Source organism: Coccinella septempunctata, chromosome 5 (genome assembly GCF_907165205.1).
Source record: "Coccinella septempunctata chromosome 5, icCocSept1.1, whole genome shotgun sequence".
NCBI classification, from domain to species: Eukaryota; Metazoa; Arthropoda; class Insecta; order Coleoptera; family Coccinellidae; genus Coccinella; species Coccinella septempunctata.
Genome location: NC_058193.1, coordinates 24,243,910 through 24,262,401, shown reverse-complemented (window position 1 = coordinate 24,262,401; position 18,492 = coordinate 24,243,910). Strand labels below are relative to the sequence as shown.

Sequence of the window (18,492 nt, the reverse complement as noted above, 5' to 3'; positions counted from 1 at the left end):
TCAACGGCAAACGCACCCAACGATTTTGATAATTTTTTGAAGTTAAATTATTTCTTGGGTCGATCAGCTGTTACAACAAATATCAGATTATGATCATAGAAAACCCTGAATACTTGTCAGACATTGAACTCTATGGGAACCTCTTTGATGGGAACCTATCAATGGAAGTTCAATGTTGTCAGATGACGTTACTGGTAGAAACCACAGAACACTAATATAAGTAGAAACTGTCAAATTAATCTATGGAAATATCATAGAGTCATATTAAATGTTTACAAAAAATTAGGGCTCTTGTGATCTTTCTTAGATAAATTTTAAACATTTTCAATGAAAACTAAGTAGTCAATCAATCTAATTGGCTTGAAAGCCCAGATTGTGGAGTAAAATGAAAAAAGAAGAAAATAACTGCGCACGCAAAGGTCTAAAAAAGTTATTGATGTCAATATTCTGTGCTGAATATCGCGAACTTCGGAACATCGAATATTGACGAAAATTCTGATAGAATTGTCAAGATGGTTGTCTGCCAGTGCAGGGAACGTCTGTTGATGTAATATTTTTAATACAAATGTATAATTTATAGTATTTTATTTACTTATTGTTTATTGAGCTGTGAGTTATAAGTGCTTTAAAATGTCAGGGGAACGTGAAATTGCCGCTGAGGATAGTATTAAGGTTGTGTGTAGGTTTCGACCCCTAAATGATTCAGAGGAAAAGGCTGGGTCAAAATTCATTGTTAAGTTTCCATCAGGTGGTGAAGACAACTGTATATCCATTGCGGTAAGTTGTCTTTAATTTTCCTGGGTTGTGAATGATACATATGGAGCAACTATTGTTTTGTTGATTTCCCGTCTTCGTCGTATATTTTCTGCTCTGGAACATTATTGGTGTGAGATCAAAATATACTATTGACGTTTTTCACGAAATTTTAACACCGCGAGGAAAGAAAATGGGAACCAATTGAGTATTTTCCAAACCCCACAATACAATCTCAACGCAGAGCGAAAAATCAATCTTTATGTACTTCCATCCTTCAGATCCTTTTCAAATGTTTGAACTGAAGGCATTGATTTTTGCCTCTTATTATGTTTCCATCAACAAAAAAAAAGGTGAAGAATATTATCCCAATGAAAATTTCAAATTCGATTCTATTTATTTAGCTACAGACGGTGGATTGTAATGATACCAGGTTTGACCAAAGTGAAGTAAAAATATACACCTGAATGGTTCAATGGTTAGGTGCTTAATTGGGAATATTTCATGAGAACTCACAGTTATGAATTCAACCAATGGAACAATTTCCTATTTTTGAAACGCGGTGTTGAATTCATTCTTGATATGGTTCGAAGATTTGTTTGTGACTGCCCAGAAAATTGTTTCATTTTCTCCAAGATATTTAAAATGCGCTCTTCTATTTTCATCTATTGTTCAAATGAAATTTCAGGTCACTAAAGCTTGTGCAAGTCAGAAATCGGAAATGATAATCAGAATAATTGCTTTCTCCAATTTTCATTGATATCTCATTTAATTAATTCAGTGTGATGACTCATACTGTTGACAGATCAATATTGATATAACCTTGCTAAGCTCATCTTTTGGCATTTCATTTTTATTCTATGCTAGTACGAATCTCGTACGAATCGTTCTTCTGTTGATTTTCTTGCAGCTATCCATTCTATATACACGTAGGTAGAAACCCCATTAATTTTTCCGCAGTTATCTCATGTTCTCCCGGTCAAATTAATAAAGATGAAGCTCATGTAAGATTTCTCGCAAATGAAAAATCAGATTATAATTAATGAATCTAGGTTCCTCAATGTGACGAATGATGCCTGTTCGTATAGAATTTAAAACTCCTTCATAGTAGGTGAAGTAAACTGTATGAGTTTCTGTTTTTTTTTAATCAATTCGTTTTGGTTGCACTCGTATATTCTGCTAGTGGAACTAGCCTATTTAATTTATCCAAAAGAAAGTATCGTGTTATGAGTGCCCATCTTCCATGAAATCAGTAAAGAAGGAATCAGCTGCAGATCTAATTATATTCAACTGACTGGGTCCGTGGAGTGCTATATGTAATACCTACTCGTAGTTGCGTTCTCCGAAATGTAATAATACTTAATGATAATGATGCATGATCATCGCTTGTTGAGCTCAAGCCTCCATTTGTTGCGCTCATGTTGCGAAATGAATATTTAAAATTGAGCAGAGCTATACGGCGCTTTCACAGAGCTTCCCCAAAAACTAAGATCAAGAACTAGATGAAGAGTTGAGAATTATGGGTATTTTAAAACAAACAATACAATTGATTTTTCCAAAATCGTTTGTGCCCATCTATTTTTGTTTCTTCTACACTTTTATTGGAAATGAGACAATTCTCGGGAGAAATTGATCATTCAGTGTTAGACCCAGAGGGAATAACTCTTCCATAGAAAGAATAATGGAAGAATGCGATGGTATAACAACGTTTTTGTAAGCTTTCTTTTATTATATATTTTTTGGGCAATAGTAAGGATCATCTTCAATTGATAATGATAAGTCTTTCTTGGACAGACATGAAAAGAATTTTGTCTTATTCAATGAGTTCCAAGTATAAAAAACTTTTGACCATGCATTATATGTAGTTTCACTATAATTAATAACTATTTTAGAAGCGTATTACAATACTTAATTGAGGTTAAGGAGTGTAATGCTTGAGTTTTGTTTTACATGTTCAATAAGTGGAATGGGGCAATTCAATGATTGTTTACGAATGAATACCACACCACACATTTGAGTGGGCATGACACCCACCTTGAATCTTCGCTGATGTAGATTCAGGTGGATGTAGGTGTTACTTGTGTTTTTTTCGATTTTGTGGAGATAGCGGCGGGATTTCCTTGGAACAATGCTCGTAGGCATTCATCAAAGCTCTACACCTCGCTCTAATCAACAACCCTTCTAGATCAACCAAGTATAACCGAAAAGAAGCGCGAAATACCGAAGAGAGCTGACGAATATCAATGTAACTCGAAAAATTCGTTGTACTGCGAAAATACTCGGATATTCTGAAATCTTTCCTAACCTTCGAGGTGAAATCGATACAGCAAACTATAGATATATGTGCTTAGTTATTCAAAATTTTATAATACAGACTTATACTTCATTGTGGGTTTCGATCTCGCGTTTGATCATCATATCAACAATTCAACAGAAGCTGACATAATATTTTTCATTTTTTCTTATTGAATTTCATTTCACAGTATCAAGCTCTTCTACAGGCAGCAGAATCTGCACAATAATAGAAAAGCACAATTAACTGATAAAAAAATTAGCATTGTAATTATCTGTTACATCCAATCGATTAAATACTATTAATTATATTAGAATAAAAAATCAACAGGTCTTTAAAGACTTCAAGTGGCTGTATACATATACAGCTGTAAAGTGTCCACTAGAAGTATCTAGAGAACCGAATGAGTTTGTTTTCTCTGAAATATTTCTTGTTCAATGTTCTCGTTTTGGTGGTATTTCTGGTTTTATCGGAAGTTAAGCAAAAATTCGTTATTTGAAATATTAAAATGGGACACCCTATATTTTATCACATTTTTGGCTTCTTCCATACTCAAGTTTCTGGATATATTAATTCGTTTGACGTCAAGATAGTCTTGAATGCGTTGTCATAACATAGATGAAGATTTTTGCATTCTTCTAATGGTCATATTAAAATACAGAATTTTGTATTTGAAAAATGAACTTTTTCGTGTGTGAAATAAAGATGTTTCGAGAAACATTCCTATTGAATTAGGACAAGTTGCAGGAACATTCATTAAGATTTAGGATTGAATGCACCATTAAAACTTGAAACTGTAATTTTTTAAGGAAATCATGGAGGATATCTTAATGGATCATCAAATTTTAACGGACTCTCCTTCAACTCTGAAACTTAAATCAGTAGGATGTTGATTTATGACTATATTTACGTCAAAATTAGACGATCAAAAGAGAATATGTGTTTTCCCCAACCAACGGACCTAAGAGACACTTATTGGACATGCCCTTTTTGAAACCGTATATGCATTTCTGGATACTTAGCTAAAAGACAAATAAAAGGGTAGTTTTCTTCATGAGATGTTGTAAATTCTGCGTCTAGATGGAGATGATATTCTTTTCCAGTGGTTTCTCCTACCCATCCACCTGATACTTTATAGTAATGTTTGTTGATTTCCTTATTGATTGCTCATTAGTATGTCGTTAGCCTCATGTTGCGCAACAATAAATGTCTATTGTTTCCGTTAGATCGGAATTGTTTCAATCCGTTGACCTCATTGGGAGATCACTCTTTCTGTGATGCATTTCTGGTAGATCGATTAATTTTTTTGCCACCTCATCTGGCACGGATGTTTTGCCTACGGTTGAGGAACGTTATAAGAAAAGACAGGAAAACTGTGTCACCATACCCGAGTAATCGTAATTAGTAACGACTTTTCTGTTTGGGTTTCGCTGCTCGTTACGGCATTTTGCGTTTTGTTTTGGAGGGAGGGACGCGAAACTTGGACAGAACTTGTAGGTGGATAAAAGCGTGCAACAATGCACATATTTATGGTATACGACGAGTGGCAGAACAACCTATCTGAGGCCCAAGGGCAACAAAATTTGGGGCCCCTACTTATTTTTTTTTTTTAATTAGATGAAATTTTATAATGTGAATATGAACAGTCAACCAAAAATAAAATACCTAAATCAAAAGGAATGAAGACATCCAGAACTACAAAAATCGATAATTTACTTAATAAAATGAAAGAAAATCTCAAAAACGACAATATCGAATTGAATAATACGCAATCTTTGTAAAAAATACTGATTATGTTCAGAAAAATGTCCAATTGACCAAAAGTTTTTATTATAAATGAAGTCAGTGACTATACGCCGTGAGCAAAAAGTGTGGCATGAAATATTTTTGAAAATTATGTTCAGGAGCGAAAAAAGAGCAGAATATAAAATCCTAAATTCATTTGATCTCGCTTTTTTCCTATTAACGGTTGAAAATGCGCGCCAAAACTTCGAACTCCTATAAATACTCTACCCATTTTTGTTAATCCAATGTGAGATACGTATAGATCTAAATAGTTTTGGTTATACTCCACTCTGCGCCTGCAATGCACCGACAAGATTTACTTTGACCTGTTCGAGCATTTTTCATTTTCTACAAAATGGTAAATACCTGGGTAAATACCAAAGGTATTAGAAATGGTGGAAGGCAAGCCTGTAATTCGACAAGCTTTCAATTCCAGCCGAAATTGTCGCCTCAAAGTCAGCATTATACAGTCTTCAAAATTATGACAATGGTAGTTGAATGCCAGTGTACATACTAATAAAACGGTTTCGGTTGTACTCTGGCTTTGCATCGTGTTACCGAGACTTTCTCTGTTCAGGTATAGGTAGATCAAAGGGCTCTGGCCTGCCACGTTTTGACCCCTTGGGAGTGGAATAAGGGATAACCGATAGTAAAGTCGGGGGAATCCCACGCACCTCGTTACAGCTTTATTATCAGTCAGGTAAATGAACTTGAGTCATTGAGTTTTTCTATAGAAGTAAGTAAAATATAATGTAAGCTGAAAAATTAACGGCTTGCAGACAATGGGGAATTCTCCTCAATTTGGGTTATCACATCATATGCAAGTTTAAACTGAATAATTATGAGTTTCATTCATGATTTTTTCCAATGCACCGCGGAAACTATTGAAAATCATTCTTTAAATATGGGGTTTTAAAATTTAAATCGCTTGGTTTCGAGTTTACGATTTGGCAACAGCGCCTACTAGACAATGAATGCTGTCCGATCAGCTTGTTTACAAAATAACAGCTGTTGATTTACAGGCGCGTACTTACTGGCGAGCCACAACTGCAACCGGCCATAAAAATCCCATAAAATTTTACGACCTTCCTCGTTCGTCACAGACTTCATAGACAGACATCTTTGTCTATCTCATCAAGATAGTGTATTTGTTGTCCTTTATTATCAAGGCATATTTCAGTCGATGTTGCCAACTTGTGCAATAGAACCGAAACGCTTTAAATTTATTTTTCATTTTTAAGTACTTGAAATAATTTTTTTTGGGAAACGTTGGGGACGTTTCAAAAATATTTCATAAAAAATACATCATTTTCGTCAAAAGGAGTATTACCTATTATTGAATTTTGGAAAAAAACAACTCCCCAAACAGGGCTCGAACCCACGATCCCTGATTACCGGTTGGCAGAGCGCACTGATCTACCAGAATAGGGAATACTCCTTCTGTCGAGAATGATGTATTTTTCATGAAATATCTTTGAAACGTCACATTTTGAAATAACCATTTCAACCGTTTCCCAAAAGAAATTATTTCAAGTACTTAAAAATGAAAAATAAAAATGGGTATCAAAAATTTAAAGCGTTTTGTTTCTATTGCACAAATTGGCAACATCTACTGAAATATGTCTTGATAATAAAGGACAACGAATACACTATCTTGATGATATAGACAAAGATGGTTGTCTGCGACGAACGAGGAAGATCGTAAAATTTTATGGGATTTTTATAGCCAGTTGTTGTTGAAGCTCGCCTGTGAGTATGCGCCTTATGATGGCTGTAAATCAACAGCTGGCTTTTTTAAGCAAGCCATTGTTCTTTTTATTTTCTAGTAGGCGCTGTTCCAAATCGTAAACTAGAAACGAAGCGATTTAAATCTTAAAACCTCATATTTGAAGAATGATTCTCAATAGTTTCCGCGGTGCTTTTGAAAAATTCATGAATGAAGCTCATAATTATTCAGTTTGCACATGCATATGCTGGGATAACCCAAATTGAGGAGAATTCCCCATTCAATTATTGTCTGCATGCCCTTTATTTTTCAGCTTATATTTACCTCCAGACATTCGAACTATCATATAAATGAAAAGTTGCAAATGCGAGTTTTCATTCGCTGCAACAAATTCTCTTGAGTTCCGACCCCCATATCAGCTGTGTTGTGATCGCGCCTGTATCGGAGAAATGAGATTCTATTTTTGTCCGATGTCTTTGTTTTTTTTACGGCCCGTCGCCACCCTTCCAACGCGGATGAAAACAAATGAAGAACGAATTGCGGACGGTCAAGGACTCTGGGAGTATATTGATCAAGGACTGGGGGAAATGCCGGGAGAGCGACTTGAACAGCCGTCGCTTTGCGCCGCGATCGGTTTTTCCGAATGGAAAGGAAAATGATGCACTAACGCCGTCTACGTTTCGGGCCGGGGAGGGTGGTCTCTTGTTTCATTTTCCCTGGGAGGATGAAGCTGTTTGCGCATTTTATTAGAGTGAGAGGTGGTTACGGAAATTTACAAGGTGGTCTCCATTGCCATTGGCTGTTAATACTGACAAAAGTAGCATTTTTGAAATGTTTACGAGAGTTTCATACGAATAGATATTCGTTTGATTTATAGATTGTGGTTCAAAAATTGGGTGTCATACAATACGCCCAGTTGCAGGAAAGTCCGTTAAAATTTGATGTTCTATTACAATTGTAATTCTCCATTTTTTCCTACAAGTTTTAATGGTGCATTAAATCTTAATGGATGTTCCTGCCACTGACCATAATCAGTAATAGCGAAGAAATATTTCCAATATTTTCCCTCGAATAAATTTTCTACATGTTTACGTTGGTAGAGGCTCAAAATCAAGATATTTCTTTCACCTATATTACTTATTGAAAAAAAAGATCTATTAACTGGGGCGTCAGATCACCCCCATGTATATATGTATCTGAAATTACTGAGTGCAGTACTCAAAACGATGTGCAGGGTGGGCAAAATTGGTGATACCTGAATTACAACTTTTTCAACCCAACGAGATAGAGGAAAAGGCATGGCACAATACGGTCGTCTTTTTTCGAGAAACTAATAATGCCATCAACTGCATTCCTCTATCTTCTTTTTTTTTGAGTTATAGGCCAAAATTTAAATTTGGGTGATTTCAACTTTGGTCATTATCTCCGTTTCTGTTTAAGCTAGGATTTTGAAATGAAAACATTATAGAGACACTTTTTTGATAGCAATCTAGTGGCGTACTATGATTTTTTCCAACAGGTATATTTGCTGAGCTATAACATAAAGATGTATTTTTTCTTATGAAAACAGTAGTTAAAAATAACTGAAAAAGACTGGGGCGAAGTATGATATATTTCTGAAACGGTAAAAAAATGGCGATTCTTTCTAAGTCATTTTAAACTACTGTTTTCATAAGAAAAAACACAACTTTCTTTTATAGCTCAGCAAATAAACCTGTAGGAAAAATCATAGTACGCCACTGGATTGCTATCAAAGTGTCTGTATAATGTTTTCATTTCAACATCCTAGCACGAACAGAAACGGAGATAATGACCAAAGTTGAAATCACCCAAATTTAAATTTTGGCCTATAACTCAAAAAAAAAGAAGATAGAGAAATGAAGTTGATGGCATTATTAGTTTCTCGAAAAAATACGACATGAATGGTACATTCATTTTCCTGTATCTCGTTGGGTTAAAAAGTTGTAGTTCAGGTATCACCAATTTTGCCCACCCTGTAGATCCTATTTTGTAGAAAAAAGAAGAAATATTACAAAAATGACGTAGCAGGTCGACTGTGCAAGGAAGAGAAATTTTGGTGACTTTCACCATCTTGAAGTTTCAACCCCTAAGTAGGTATAGCCACACCTACGACAGTTGTAGTAAGAAACATATGCCTGAACTGGCTGATCAATCTGTCCAGCTCATGACTTTTGTAATAAAATATTTCTACCTTTCACCTACGAAGGGGTTGGCACTCTTAACTTGCCCTAACTTATGCGACATTACTGAATATTCGAAAGAAATCCAAAGATTTTATCGGTCGATTTTACAGATTATTATCCAACAGACATTTAAAAATCCTGACCCTGAATAGGTAAAAAGTGGCAGAAGTACCTAACAATTATACAGACAATGAAGTAACACCACTATAAAGAACTCATTAACTGTATATTGCGGTAGCTTCTACATCTTTTTCTTATAAAGTTGCTTTAGTGGTAGCAACCCCTTGTAGGATTGAAGGTATTCAACTTCCATAGTCAGGTCTTCGAAAAGAAAAATGTCCTAGTTTTTCGACATGGTAAAGATTTCTGTTCGTTGACGTTTGAAAATAATACTTAAGCGATACATTTTCAGGCATTAAAAAATATCATGATGAAAGAGAGTTTTTTGCGAGGTTTTTTGTTGACAATCTGCTGGGATAGGTCGTTTTTATTTTAATGAGGAAGATGTTGTACAGCGTGTGCTAAATTCAGTTGGGTGCCCTCAGTTTGTCGAACCTTTCAATCCTTGACACTGAAGTGATCGACTGACTTGGTGCAGAGAATGGCTGAACTTGGATCTTGAATGGTCTTTAGACTCTTTAGTGACTAATCCAGATGCTGTTTAAGCATGCATGGTGGCTGTGCAAGGGTGAGAAGGCAAGGGTGAACTAATAGATCCTCAATTTTTCGTGAAGAGGCATGTGCACATGTACTTCTAGAGTAACCAGATTACAACATAACCCGTTTAACCTATTAACTATAATAACAATAAAATTCCCTTCAGAACATAGACATAGAGACATGGACTGTGCCTTCCCTTTCTATCTACGCATGAAATATGGTCAAAAAGTGACAGAGAGAAACTGAACATCGGGCATGCAGTTGCCTTTTTCTAGAATTTTGAATGGTCCTCACTCATCTCTATGTGAACACTAAAGAGACAGGTAATGGCCCAACGATCTCTCTTTCTATAAAATGCTGGCAATATTTCAAAGGGCTAACGACCTAGGTCTTCCTGCCATGGTAATAAGATGTGCATGGAATCAATGAAAGACTATATTCCGAAAAATCGTTCCATTCGATGAAATATTTTGTGAGATGCAACTGAAAATTACACTTTGTATGGATTTTCAACTTTCAACCGAGCCGAATAGGAAAAAAGTGTTTCTTTTGACCTCAAGAATCTACTGTTAAATGTATATATATATATATATATATATATACAAGTCAAAGACTCGCCCTATATAATGTTATCGCAAATAATTAATTGAAAATATTGATATTCTAATTGATAATAGAATCCAATGTTGGTCAATATCAATTCCTGATGAGAATTACATCTAAAATAATGAAAATGAAATCCTAGAATAAAGTCATCGTCTTTTTCATTTTTATTAAATTCAGCTCGGTTTCATTCAACTTGTTACCTTTGCATATTTCGAGTGAAAGATGTGGAGTCCGGTGTGGATTTCGCGTAGATTAAAAATGTCGATGTGTGTCTGATAACGTAATGATTAAATTTAACCGACTGACGGTTGTGTCCGACAGAAATAACTCCACAATAATCCATTCGTCATACTTCCATTATTCGCCCTTTCTTTGAAAATAAAATTAATGTTGACTAAAGGTGCAGATTGATGTTTGTTCTGTTGTTCAAGTCCTGATTATAATGCTTTATGTACAATAAAGATGAGAGATTGCAGGATATTGATACTTTCTCTCCATTGAACGCTATGAATCTGCTTTCTTGTAGGAGGTTCTCTGTAAAATTGCGAATGTTTTTGAGCTGTGGATCAGCCAGTGAAAATGGATAATTGTCGTTGCTTGGGGGCAATGATAACAATGAGATTTAGAATTGTGTTTGGAATATTGAAAAATTAATTGAGTTTCTCCAATTATTCTTTGTGAAATGGTAATCCAAATGAGTTATAATATAACATACGAATATGATTAATATTTTTGTTCAGCTGAATCCAAATACCGAGCTCAAACATATTTTGCAATTAAGAGCTAAATGAAAGTATACAAACGACAAATTGCAACGAGAAGAGTTACCAGGAAAAATATGATAATTTCTAATGTTTCCATGGGAATTTATTATTTTTATCGCGACGAATGAGGAACCGTTCGTGATTATAAAGAACAATTTATCATTAGTGCAGTTTTTATATCCACTCGATATTGATATCAACAATATTCACAAGTAAAAGTTCATCGACAATTCAATTAATTTTTTTTGCCAAATTTAGAACCATCATGTAGAATCCACTGCCGAGCTCAAAATATTTTTTCATTTCGAATCATTAGGCGAATTTTCGTTATTTTAAACGCAAACCTTTATTGAATTTGTAATAAAAACTCAGTAGGTTCTACGTATAAAAGTGCCTAAGAAGGTTCAAGTTTCAGATCTGTAACTTCAAAGACAAAAAATATATGAGAACTTTTCGAAATCGTCAAAATCTAATTTTTTTCTAATAACTCAAAAACGAAAAATCATAGAAGGCTACGGTTTTCACCATGTTTCTCTGAAAAAGAGCTCGGAAATGTGTCATCCGTTTTCTTCATGCTCTTATAATTTCTCGAGATCCCCTCAGTGGACAACGAATTTTGCCACCCTGTATATAGCTGTTTTCATGATGAGCACTGGAAAAACAAAATTCCCTTCGGAATAAGAAGCTGAATCTTTGACACTAAACATCTCTGGATCTTTCAAACACAGTTGCAGAGATTTGGTCAAATGTCATTGCATTAAAAAATTGACGAGTGCGTACACCATGATTTGAGACATATTACATTGGGCCAAAGTACTCAATTTTTTGAATTTTACAGATATTTTTAATTTTTTCATTAAATTACTCGAAAATGTCGCATTATACGAAAAAATATGAAGAATATTTTCATTCTTCAAAATCGTCCGCTATGTAATAGCCACAATGAAGAAATTGGAAGATCAACAAGGAATTTTGTGTTCGGAGAAGATTTGTCAAATTAATGAGAAACTACATTGTAAAAATCATTCCACCGGATAAAATCTTTGGTGAGATGTTACTTAAAATTAGATTTTTGTATCATTTCAACAGCCTGTATCTTTTCAACCTAGCCGAATAGGAAAAATGGTAAATGGAAATATTCTGTTAAAATATATGAATAAGTCAAACACTCATCTTGTATATTTAAGTAGTCCTCCCTAGCGAATCTTGATAATGAGGCATGGAAATTCAGAGATATACATTTTCTATTTTGGACCGGTGAGAAAACTGTGGTCGATTTCTTCGAATCGCTAAAACCGGGTTCGTATAATGTTTCTGAAGTGGTCTGGAAAGTTGGTCAGTTATAAAACGAGATGCAAAATGCCATTTATCAAGCCATTAACAAGCTCGCAACATCCTTTAACTACTGGTTAAATAGGAACTGAAACAATTCAGTCCATCATCGCCTAGCGGATCCCGTTCTCTATCAAAAATGAGGATCAAGATGTGAAATTGAAAACGACGCAAAAAGAGCGTCTTTCACGCCTCATCGGATGGGTTTTTATCATCCCGCCTTAAGATAATGAAGATTGCGGTACTGAACCGCTCGAGTCGGTCGAATAAAAGTTTATATTGCCGCCTCTAGACCATTACGCTGCCCATTCTCGACGAAATGCTTCTTCATTAATTATGTAGGTTACATACATCTAACGATTTTTTCCTACGTTTGAATTAGTGCGTTACGAATACCGTCACGGTGATTCGAGAGACGGGAAGAAAAAACGCCTTCGGAATTCTAGTGTTAAGACGAACGTCGAGTCAGCGTACTCGATCTAAATTCGCTCGGCGGATGGGGGAGTTTTTCGATATTCCAAATTTGCATTGAACTGGAAGGCCAGGAGATAAACCTTTTGTGACCGATTTGCCTTAAAAATCATAATTAAATTTCAGAAATACCGAGGCCACAAACACTAATCTTTGCTCTATGAGTCGAATCGGTATTGCCCACCCATAGACATAGAGACATGAACTGAGCAATGTCAGTATGAAAATGCCTTTTTTATAGAAAGAGAGAAATGATCGTCGGGCATTTACCTCTCTCTTTTTTGTTCACATAGAGGTGAGTGTGGACCAATCAAAATTCTAGAAAAAGTCAACTCCATGCCCGACGTGCGTTTCTCTCTGTCACTTTTTTGACAATATTTCATGCATAGATATAAAGAGAAGGCACAGTCCTTGTCTATATGTCTATGTGCCCACCCCTGTCCGTGATCAGTTTTAACCTCACTTTTGTCAAATTGGATTTGCATCATTGAACATCAATAATTTGTATACATTTGCGTTTGGTAAACCTTAAAAATCTTTTCTTAAGCTTTTTCTCTCGTTTCCCATCTGACTCAGGACAGATTGTTACTTTGGTCCCATTATCCGACTTTCGTTTATTTTGGTTGGTGACCGGCGAGACGTAGCGGCTTGGCCAAATAGACTATTTAACGAACCCCCTAAATCAGCCAATTTTCCCCCCTTGCCTCCCCCGCTCTATGATTGCTGCCAACCGTACTTCCGTCAAAAGTGACATTAACACAATCTGACATCGGTTGTCAAAATATCGTAGTTTTATCTGATCATCGATGTTTGTCAGGAATGAAATTCATTTAGGAAAATGTCAATTTTCTTTACTTTGTACACTTTTATTTGATTCTGAAGGGTTTACAAAAAACAATCAATCCTTCACATATATATTACGTTTCGGGTATTTCTGGGTCATTGTATGTGACTCCGTGAAAACGAGAGGCCACATTTTATGGATTTTCTCGCAATTTTGAGGCAATTCACGAAGAAGTAGAAACTCGATCCCGAATTCGTCGTGAAGTAGGATGTGATATTTTTTTTTTGATTTTCTATGCCCGTTTGCACCAGTAGCCTTTAAGAGGAGTACTTAACTAAGTGTCGTTTAAAGTTAATGGACGCTTAATTTTATTCCCAGTTGCATGACTGTGCAATACAATAAAGGCAAAAGAAAAGGCTTGGTATTCAGTAATAAATTAATTCAAGTCTCAAAATCCATAAAAAATGGGAAGTTCTGCAGCCAGTTTAACAAATTATTTTAGGTTAGAATCCCGCCCTCAAATATTTGAGTGGTCATTAGAGGATCACTTAAATTTAAGGTTAGCTTTAGCCATTTAAATGTCAGTTAACAGCTGGTGTAACGTAATTTGAGCTAAGGGTTCATTTTAAGATACACTTAACACTAAGGCCTGTTTGCGCCAATACCCCTTAAAACGAGTACTTAACTAAGTGTCGTTTAAAGTTAATGGACGCTTAATTTTATTCCCAGTTGCACGACTGTTGCTTAACAGAATCTTAAGTAAGGGGCCCTTAAGTTTTTATATCTAGTGATATTTCTGTTTTTTATTTTCGTGCAACTTCATCCTAGTCCAATAAAGCTATTTCGTTGGTTGGCCGGTTTCCGATGATCGTTGTCATTTCATTAACCTGACTTAATTGTCCTGTCAGTCAGTCAAGGATTGTCAAATAAAGGGTACCTAAGTTTATATAAGTACAACACTTTCTTTGTAAGGTGGCAAGTGGTGGTAATCTACAAAGAGCACTCAACTTCTCAATATAAGAAAAGAGTTTGTTGCTAACTATAGTATGGTTTGTGACACAAAATTGAAAATTTAAAGACTGATGGCATAACAATAAAGGCAATAGAAAAGGCTTGATATTCAATAATGAATTCATTCAATTTTCAAAATCCATCAAAAATGGGAAGTTCTGCAGCCAGTTCAACAAATTATTTTAGGTCAGAATCCCGCTCTTAAATACCTAAGTGTAAATTTAAGGAGAGCTTTATTTAAATGTCACTTAACAGTTGGTGCAACGTAATTTAAGTTAAGGGTTCATTTTAAGGGACACTTGACACTAAGTGCGTTTGGTGCAAACGGGTCTAAGCAACACAAGGTCTATCCATTTCTGACAAGAAATTATTGCCCTCTCTGATAGGGTACAAAATATTAAATACCAAAGATATTTATTTTGTGCGATACTTTTCAGTTGCTCTGTATAGTACCTATACATAATTATTTCTGATTGTGAGCTGTAGGATTGCCACATATTCTGCTAAACTTTTTTCATTGATAGAATATTGTTTGTTTCGATTACTCTTCCAGAAATGTTTTATTTTTGTGATATAAGTATGTTGTTCTTAGAAGAATGTACCATTTTGTAATATATGTTATTATATAATAATTATTTTTTTTGCATATGAAGAAAGTTAATGAAAGATGTACCTACAATGAAATATAAAGCATATTTAGTGCAGTTCGTCTTCATACTGAACTCCACAATAGTCTTTTCATTTATTAATTATATGCTGGTATTTTCAATTATGAGCAGATAATTTTTACTAGAATCATATTATCTATGTCGCACACCGATTTTCATTATTTCATATGCCCATTGGAAATATCTTCGTATTTAACTTTTCTTATATGAGAATTTTTATATTCATTACACCCCCTCTCCCTCCTGAACAACTTTGGATCAGCAACAGTTAAGATCATTCATAAAAATCCCGTATTATTAGGACAAAATTAATTTCCAGTTTCAATTTCATTTCCAGCGTATCTTGTATATTACGTTCGTTTGTTAATTTTTAACCTAATGAGCTGATGATAAGAGGAAATAAGATTTTTTACCAAACTTTATCTTACGTAACGAATAATACCGTATAAAGGTCTAACCCTTTTTTCGAAATTTACATGTCTAAATACAGTAACAGTTATAAGTTTTGTTTTTCCCGTACTATTCCACTATCTTGGGTAATGAACATAAACATCAAAATGTAATCAGATGGATAAAAACCTCTGCGATATAGTCTATACTGGAATAAAATGTATATTAATTTCATAATGATGAACCTGGTCTTCAGTTAGATTACTTGTGATATCAAAACTGTTAACACAAGTTTTTGGAACATATATTTTCTTATTCAAATCGGATCTAAGGTTCCAGGCTGTTTTTAAAACTAAGTACGCTTTGAATTAGGAAACTTAATTCGTGATCTTCACAACGTTTCTAGCAATCGCTGCACACTAACTCCTTCTAACTGAAGGAGTATTTCCGCATTTTCCTCATTTACGGAATTCCTTACACGTTATTCGATTCCGCCAGCTTCGTTTCAAATTTATACGGAAACAGGGGTTACACGGCAAGACGTCTAGGTGCCGTGATATCGATTAGTTACTGCCAGCCAGGGCCTCGACAAATACGCCTCTGCCTTTAAGGATGGACGAAAAACATCGACGTGTTTGCATCGATGCCGTCTGGATATTCGAGATCTCTTTCCCATGGAACCTTTTCCAATAGTAGGTGCATGACAAACTCCTCAAAATCCAAAAATGGAGCCCTGTTTTGCGTTGTCATCGCATCACGTAAAAACGGCTGAACCGATTTTATTCATTTTTTCTTTAAAACATTCCTCATACATTGTAGATGGTTTTAACGGAAGAAAACTTCGGGAAAAGTTGCTTAGGAAAATGGCAAAATCAAGGAAGCTAAACGAAATTTTAATTTCGCGCCCAAGTATGTTGTGTAGTCTACCCTCCAGGGGTTCCCTATTTTTTGCCTTGAGAATCTATGACCAAATTTTGTTCCATTAGTTTCTGCTTACCCTGTAGCACATTGACGTTTGATGGTTGCGCTTCATCGATATTATTGCGTTTCCCATCCCTATTCGACCTGGGCATTCTGGTCTATTCCATGCCGTTTTCGGCATCGATATTGCCTTCCGTATTGATATCTCTCGTTGTGTGAATGAGGTGTTATTAATGGCCATTGACACACATCCATGAGAAATTATGCGCTGCATCTATCACATTATATTCTTGAATATTCATTCCTATCGATTTGGACCTAAATGGTAGTTCACTGTCTTTTTAATTTATTGTTGTGATATCTCAGTGGACGGTTTTATTTTGCAGATATCAATCATTTTTACAGTTTTGGAAACGGAGTGTTCCAGAAATTTCAGTAATAGATGAAAATTATATAATGATCAGTGTTTTGAAATTGTAATATTTGTTACTATACGGCGCCTTACAATCCACTGCAATGTTACAATCATTCAAAAAGACCCTGTACAATGAACATATAGAAGTCGAATGGGGAATTCTCCTCAATTTGGTTTATCACGGCATATGCAAGTTTAAACTGAATAATTATGAGTTTCATTCATGAATTTTTCCAATGCAGCGCGGAAACTATTCAAAATCATTCTTCAAATATGAGGTTTTAAAATTTTATTCGCTTCGTTTCTAGTTTACGATTTGGCAACTGCGCCCACTAGAAAATGAAAAGAGCAATGACTTGTTTATAAAATAACTGCTGTTATTTACAACCATCATAAGGCAGGTACTCACTGGTGAGTTCCCTTAAAATTTTACGACCTTCCTCGTTCTTCGCAGACTTCATAGACAGCCATCTTTGTCTATCTCATCTAGATAGTGTATTTGTTGTCCTTTATTATCAACGCATATTTCAGTCGATGTTGCCTACTTGTGCAATAGAAACGAAACGCTTGAAATTTTAAATACCCATTTTAATTTTTCATTTTTAAGTACCTACCTACTTAAAATAATTTTTTTGGGAAACGGTCGAAATGGTTATTTCAAAATGTGACGTTTCAAAGATATTGCATAAAAAATACATCATTTTCCTCACAAGGAGTATTCCCTATTCTGGAAAAATTCTAAAGAATGCTGCAGTTTTGAGGAGTTTCCCGTTTAAGCTGAATAACTCAGAACCTTGTCCGAGATTGTCTTGAATAGATTTGGTAAAATCTATCATCTCTTCTCATTGCTCCAAAAATGCCGAAGGTCATTCCTTTTCCAAAATCAGTAATATGTATTTCCTATGGAAACGTGGGGCCAAATAGCCCTTTAATCACAAAAAATTGGTTATTTCTATACAATATGGAATATCTTTCAAATCATCATGTGTCGGAGCCCTGAAAATTCTTTTTTCGAATAGTCATGCCGAACAGACTTTCATGCTATTTTCACTCCCAAAATAATTCAATATGCCAAGGGAGGATTTCCACGCGTCGCAAACATAGAATTGTCAACATGTAATATGCATCAGAGGAGCATCCCATAAATGAGTTCTTGGAAATTTCTTGGACGCTTAGAAATGCAAGATAAATTTGTAACAAGCAGGAAACATTAAAACAAGCGAGGCAGCAATGATCGGGTTCTTTTTTAGACGGCTTTATTCACTTTGGAATTCAGCCCTGCTAATTTAGTTAAAGTGAGTCATCATATAGTCCATTGTACATGGATGTAAATGAAGATGATCACAGATTCACAGATTAATTCAAGCGTTCAGCTTTTTCTGAGTTGCATTTCTTGTCAGTTTCAAACATGAATTCATTTCACTTAGTACATGTTTTTTTGGCTCTTCTCTGTAGGTTAAATTTGGAAAGATAATTGTAAGGAAACATTCTTTATGTCAGGTATATAGTGTGATGTTCCATTGAAACCGCTTGTTTCAATAGATAATACGAAGCACATGAAATGAAAATTATCACTTATTTCAGAGAATGAAACTAACATACATCTTGAATAATAATAATTATAATAATACTCTTCAGGCAGTGTATAAACTGAATACAGTCAAATACATGGATTATACAAAAAATATCCAAGCAAGGATGGATTTATA

At 35.0% G+C, this 18,492-nt stretch overlaps 1 protein-coding gene across 4 annotated transcripts in view; it reads left to right on the top strand.

Annotated features, from left to right (window-relative positions):
- Window positions 1–494: 494 nt before the first annotated feature.
- LOC123312910 (kinesin heavy chain) overlaps window positions 495–18,492 on the top strand; it is a 30,866-nt gene continuing 12,868 nt past the window's right edge. For all 4 annotated transcript variants that reach the window (XM_044897491.1, XM_044897488.1, XM_044897489.1 and 1 more), the window contains exon 1: window positions 495–777. In XM_044897491.1, the coding sequence (XP_044753426.1) occupies window positions 631–777 (147 nt within the window). In that variant the 5' untranslated portion in view covers window positions 495–630. The remainder of the gene's footprint in view (window positions 778–18,492) is intronic.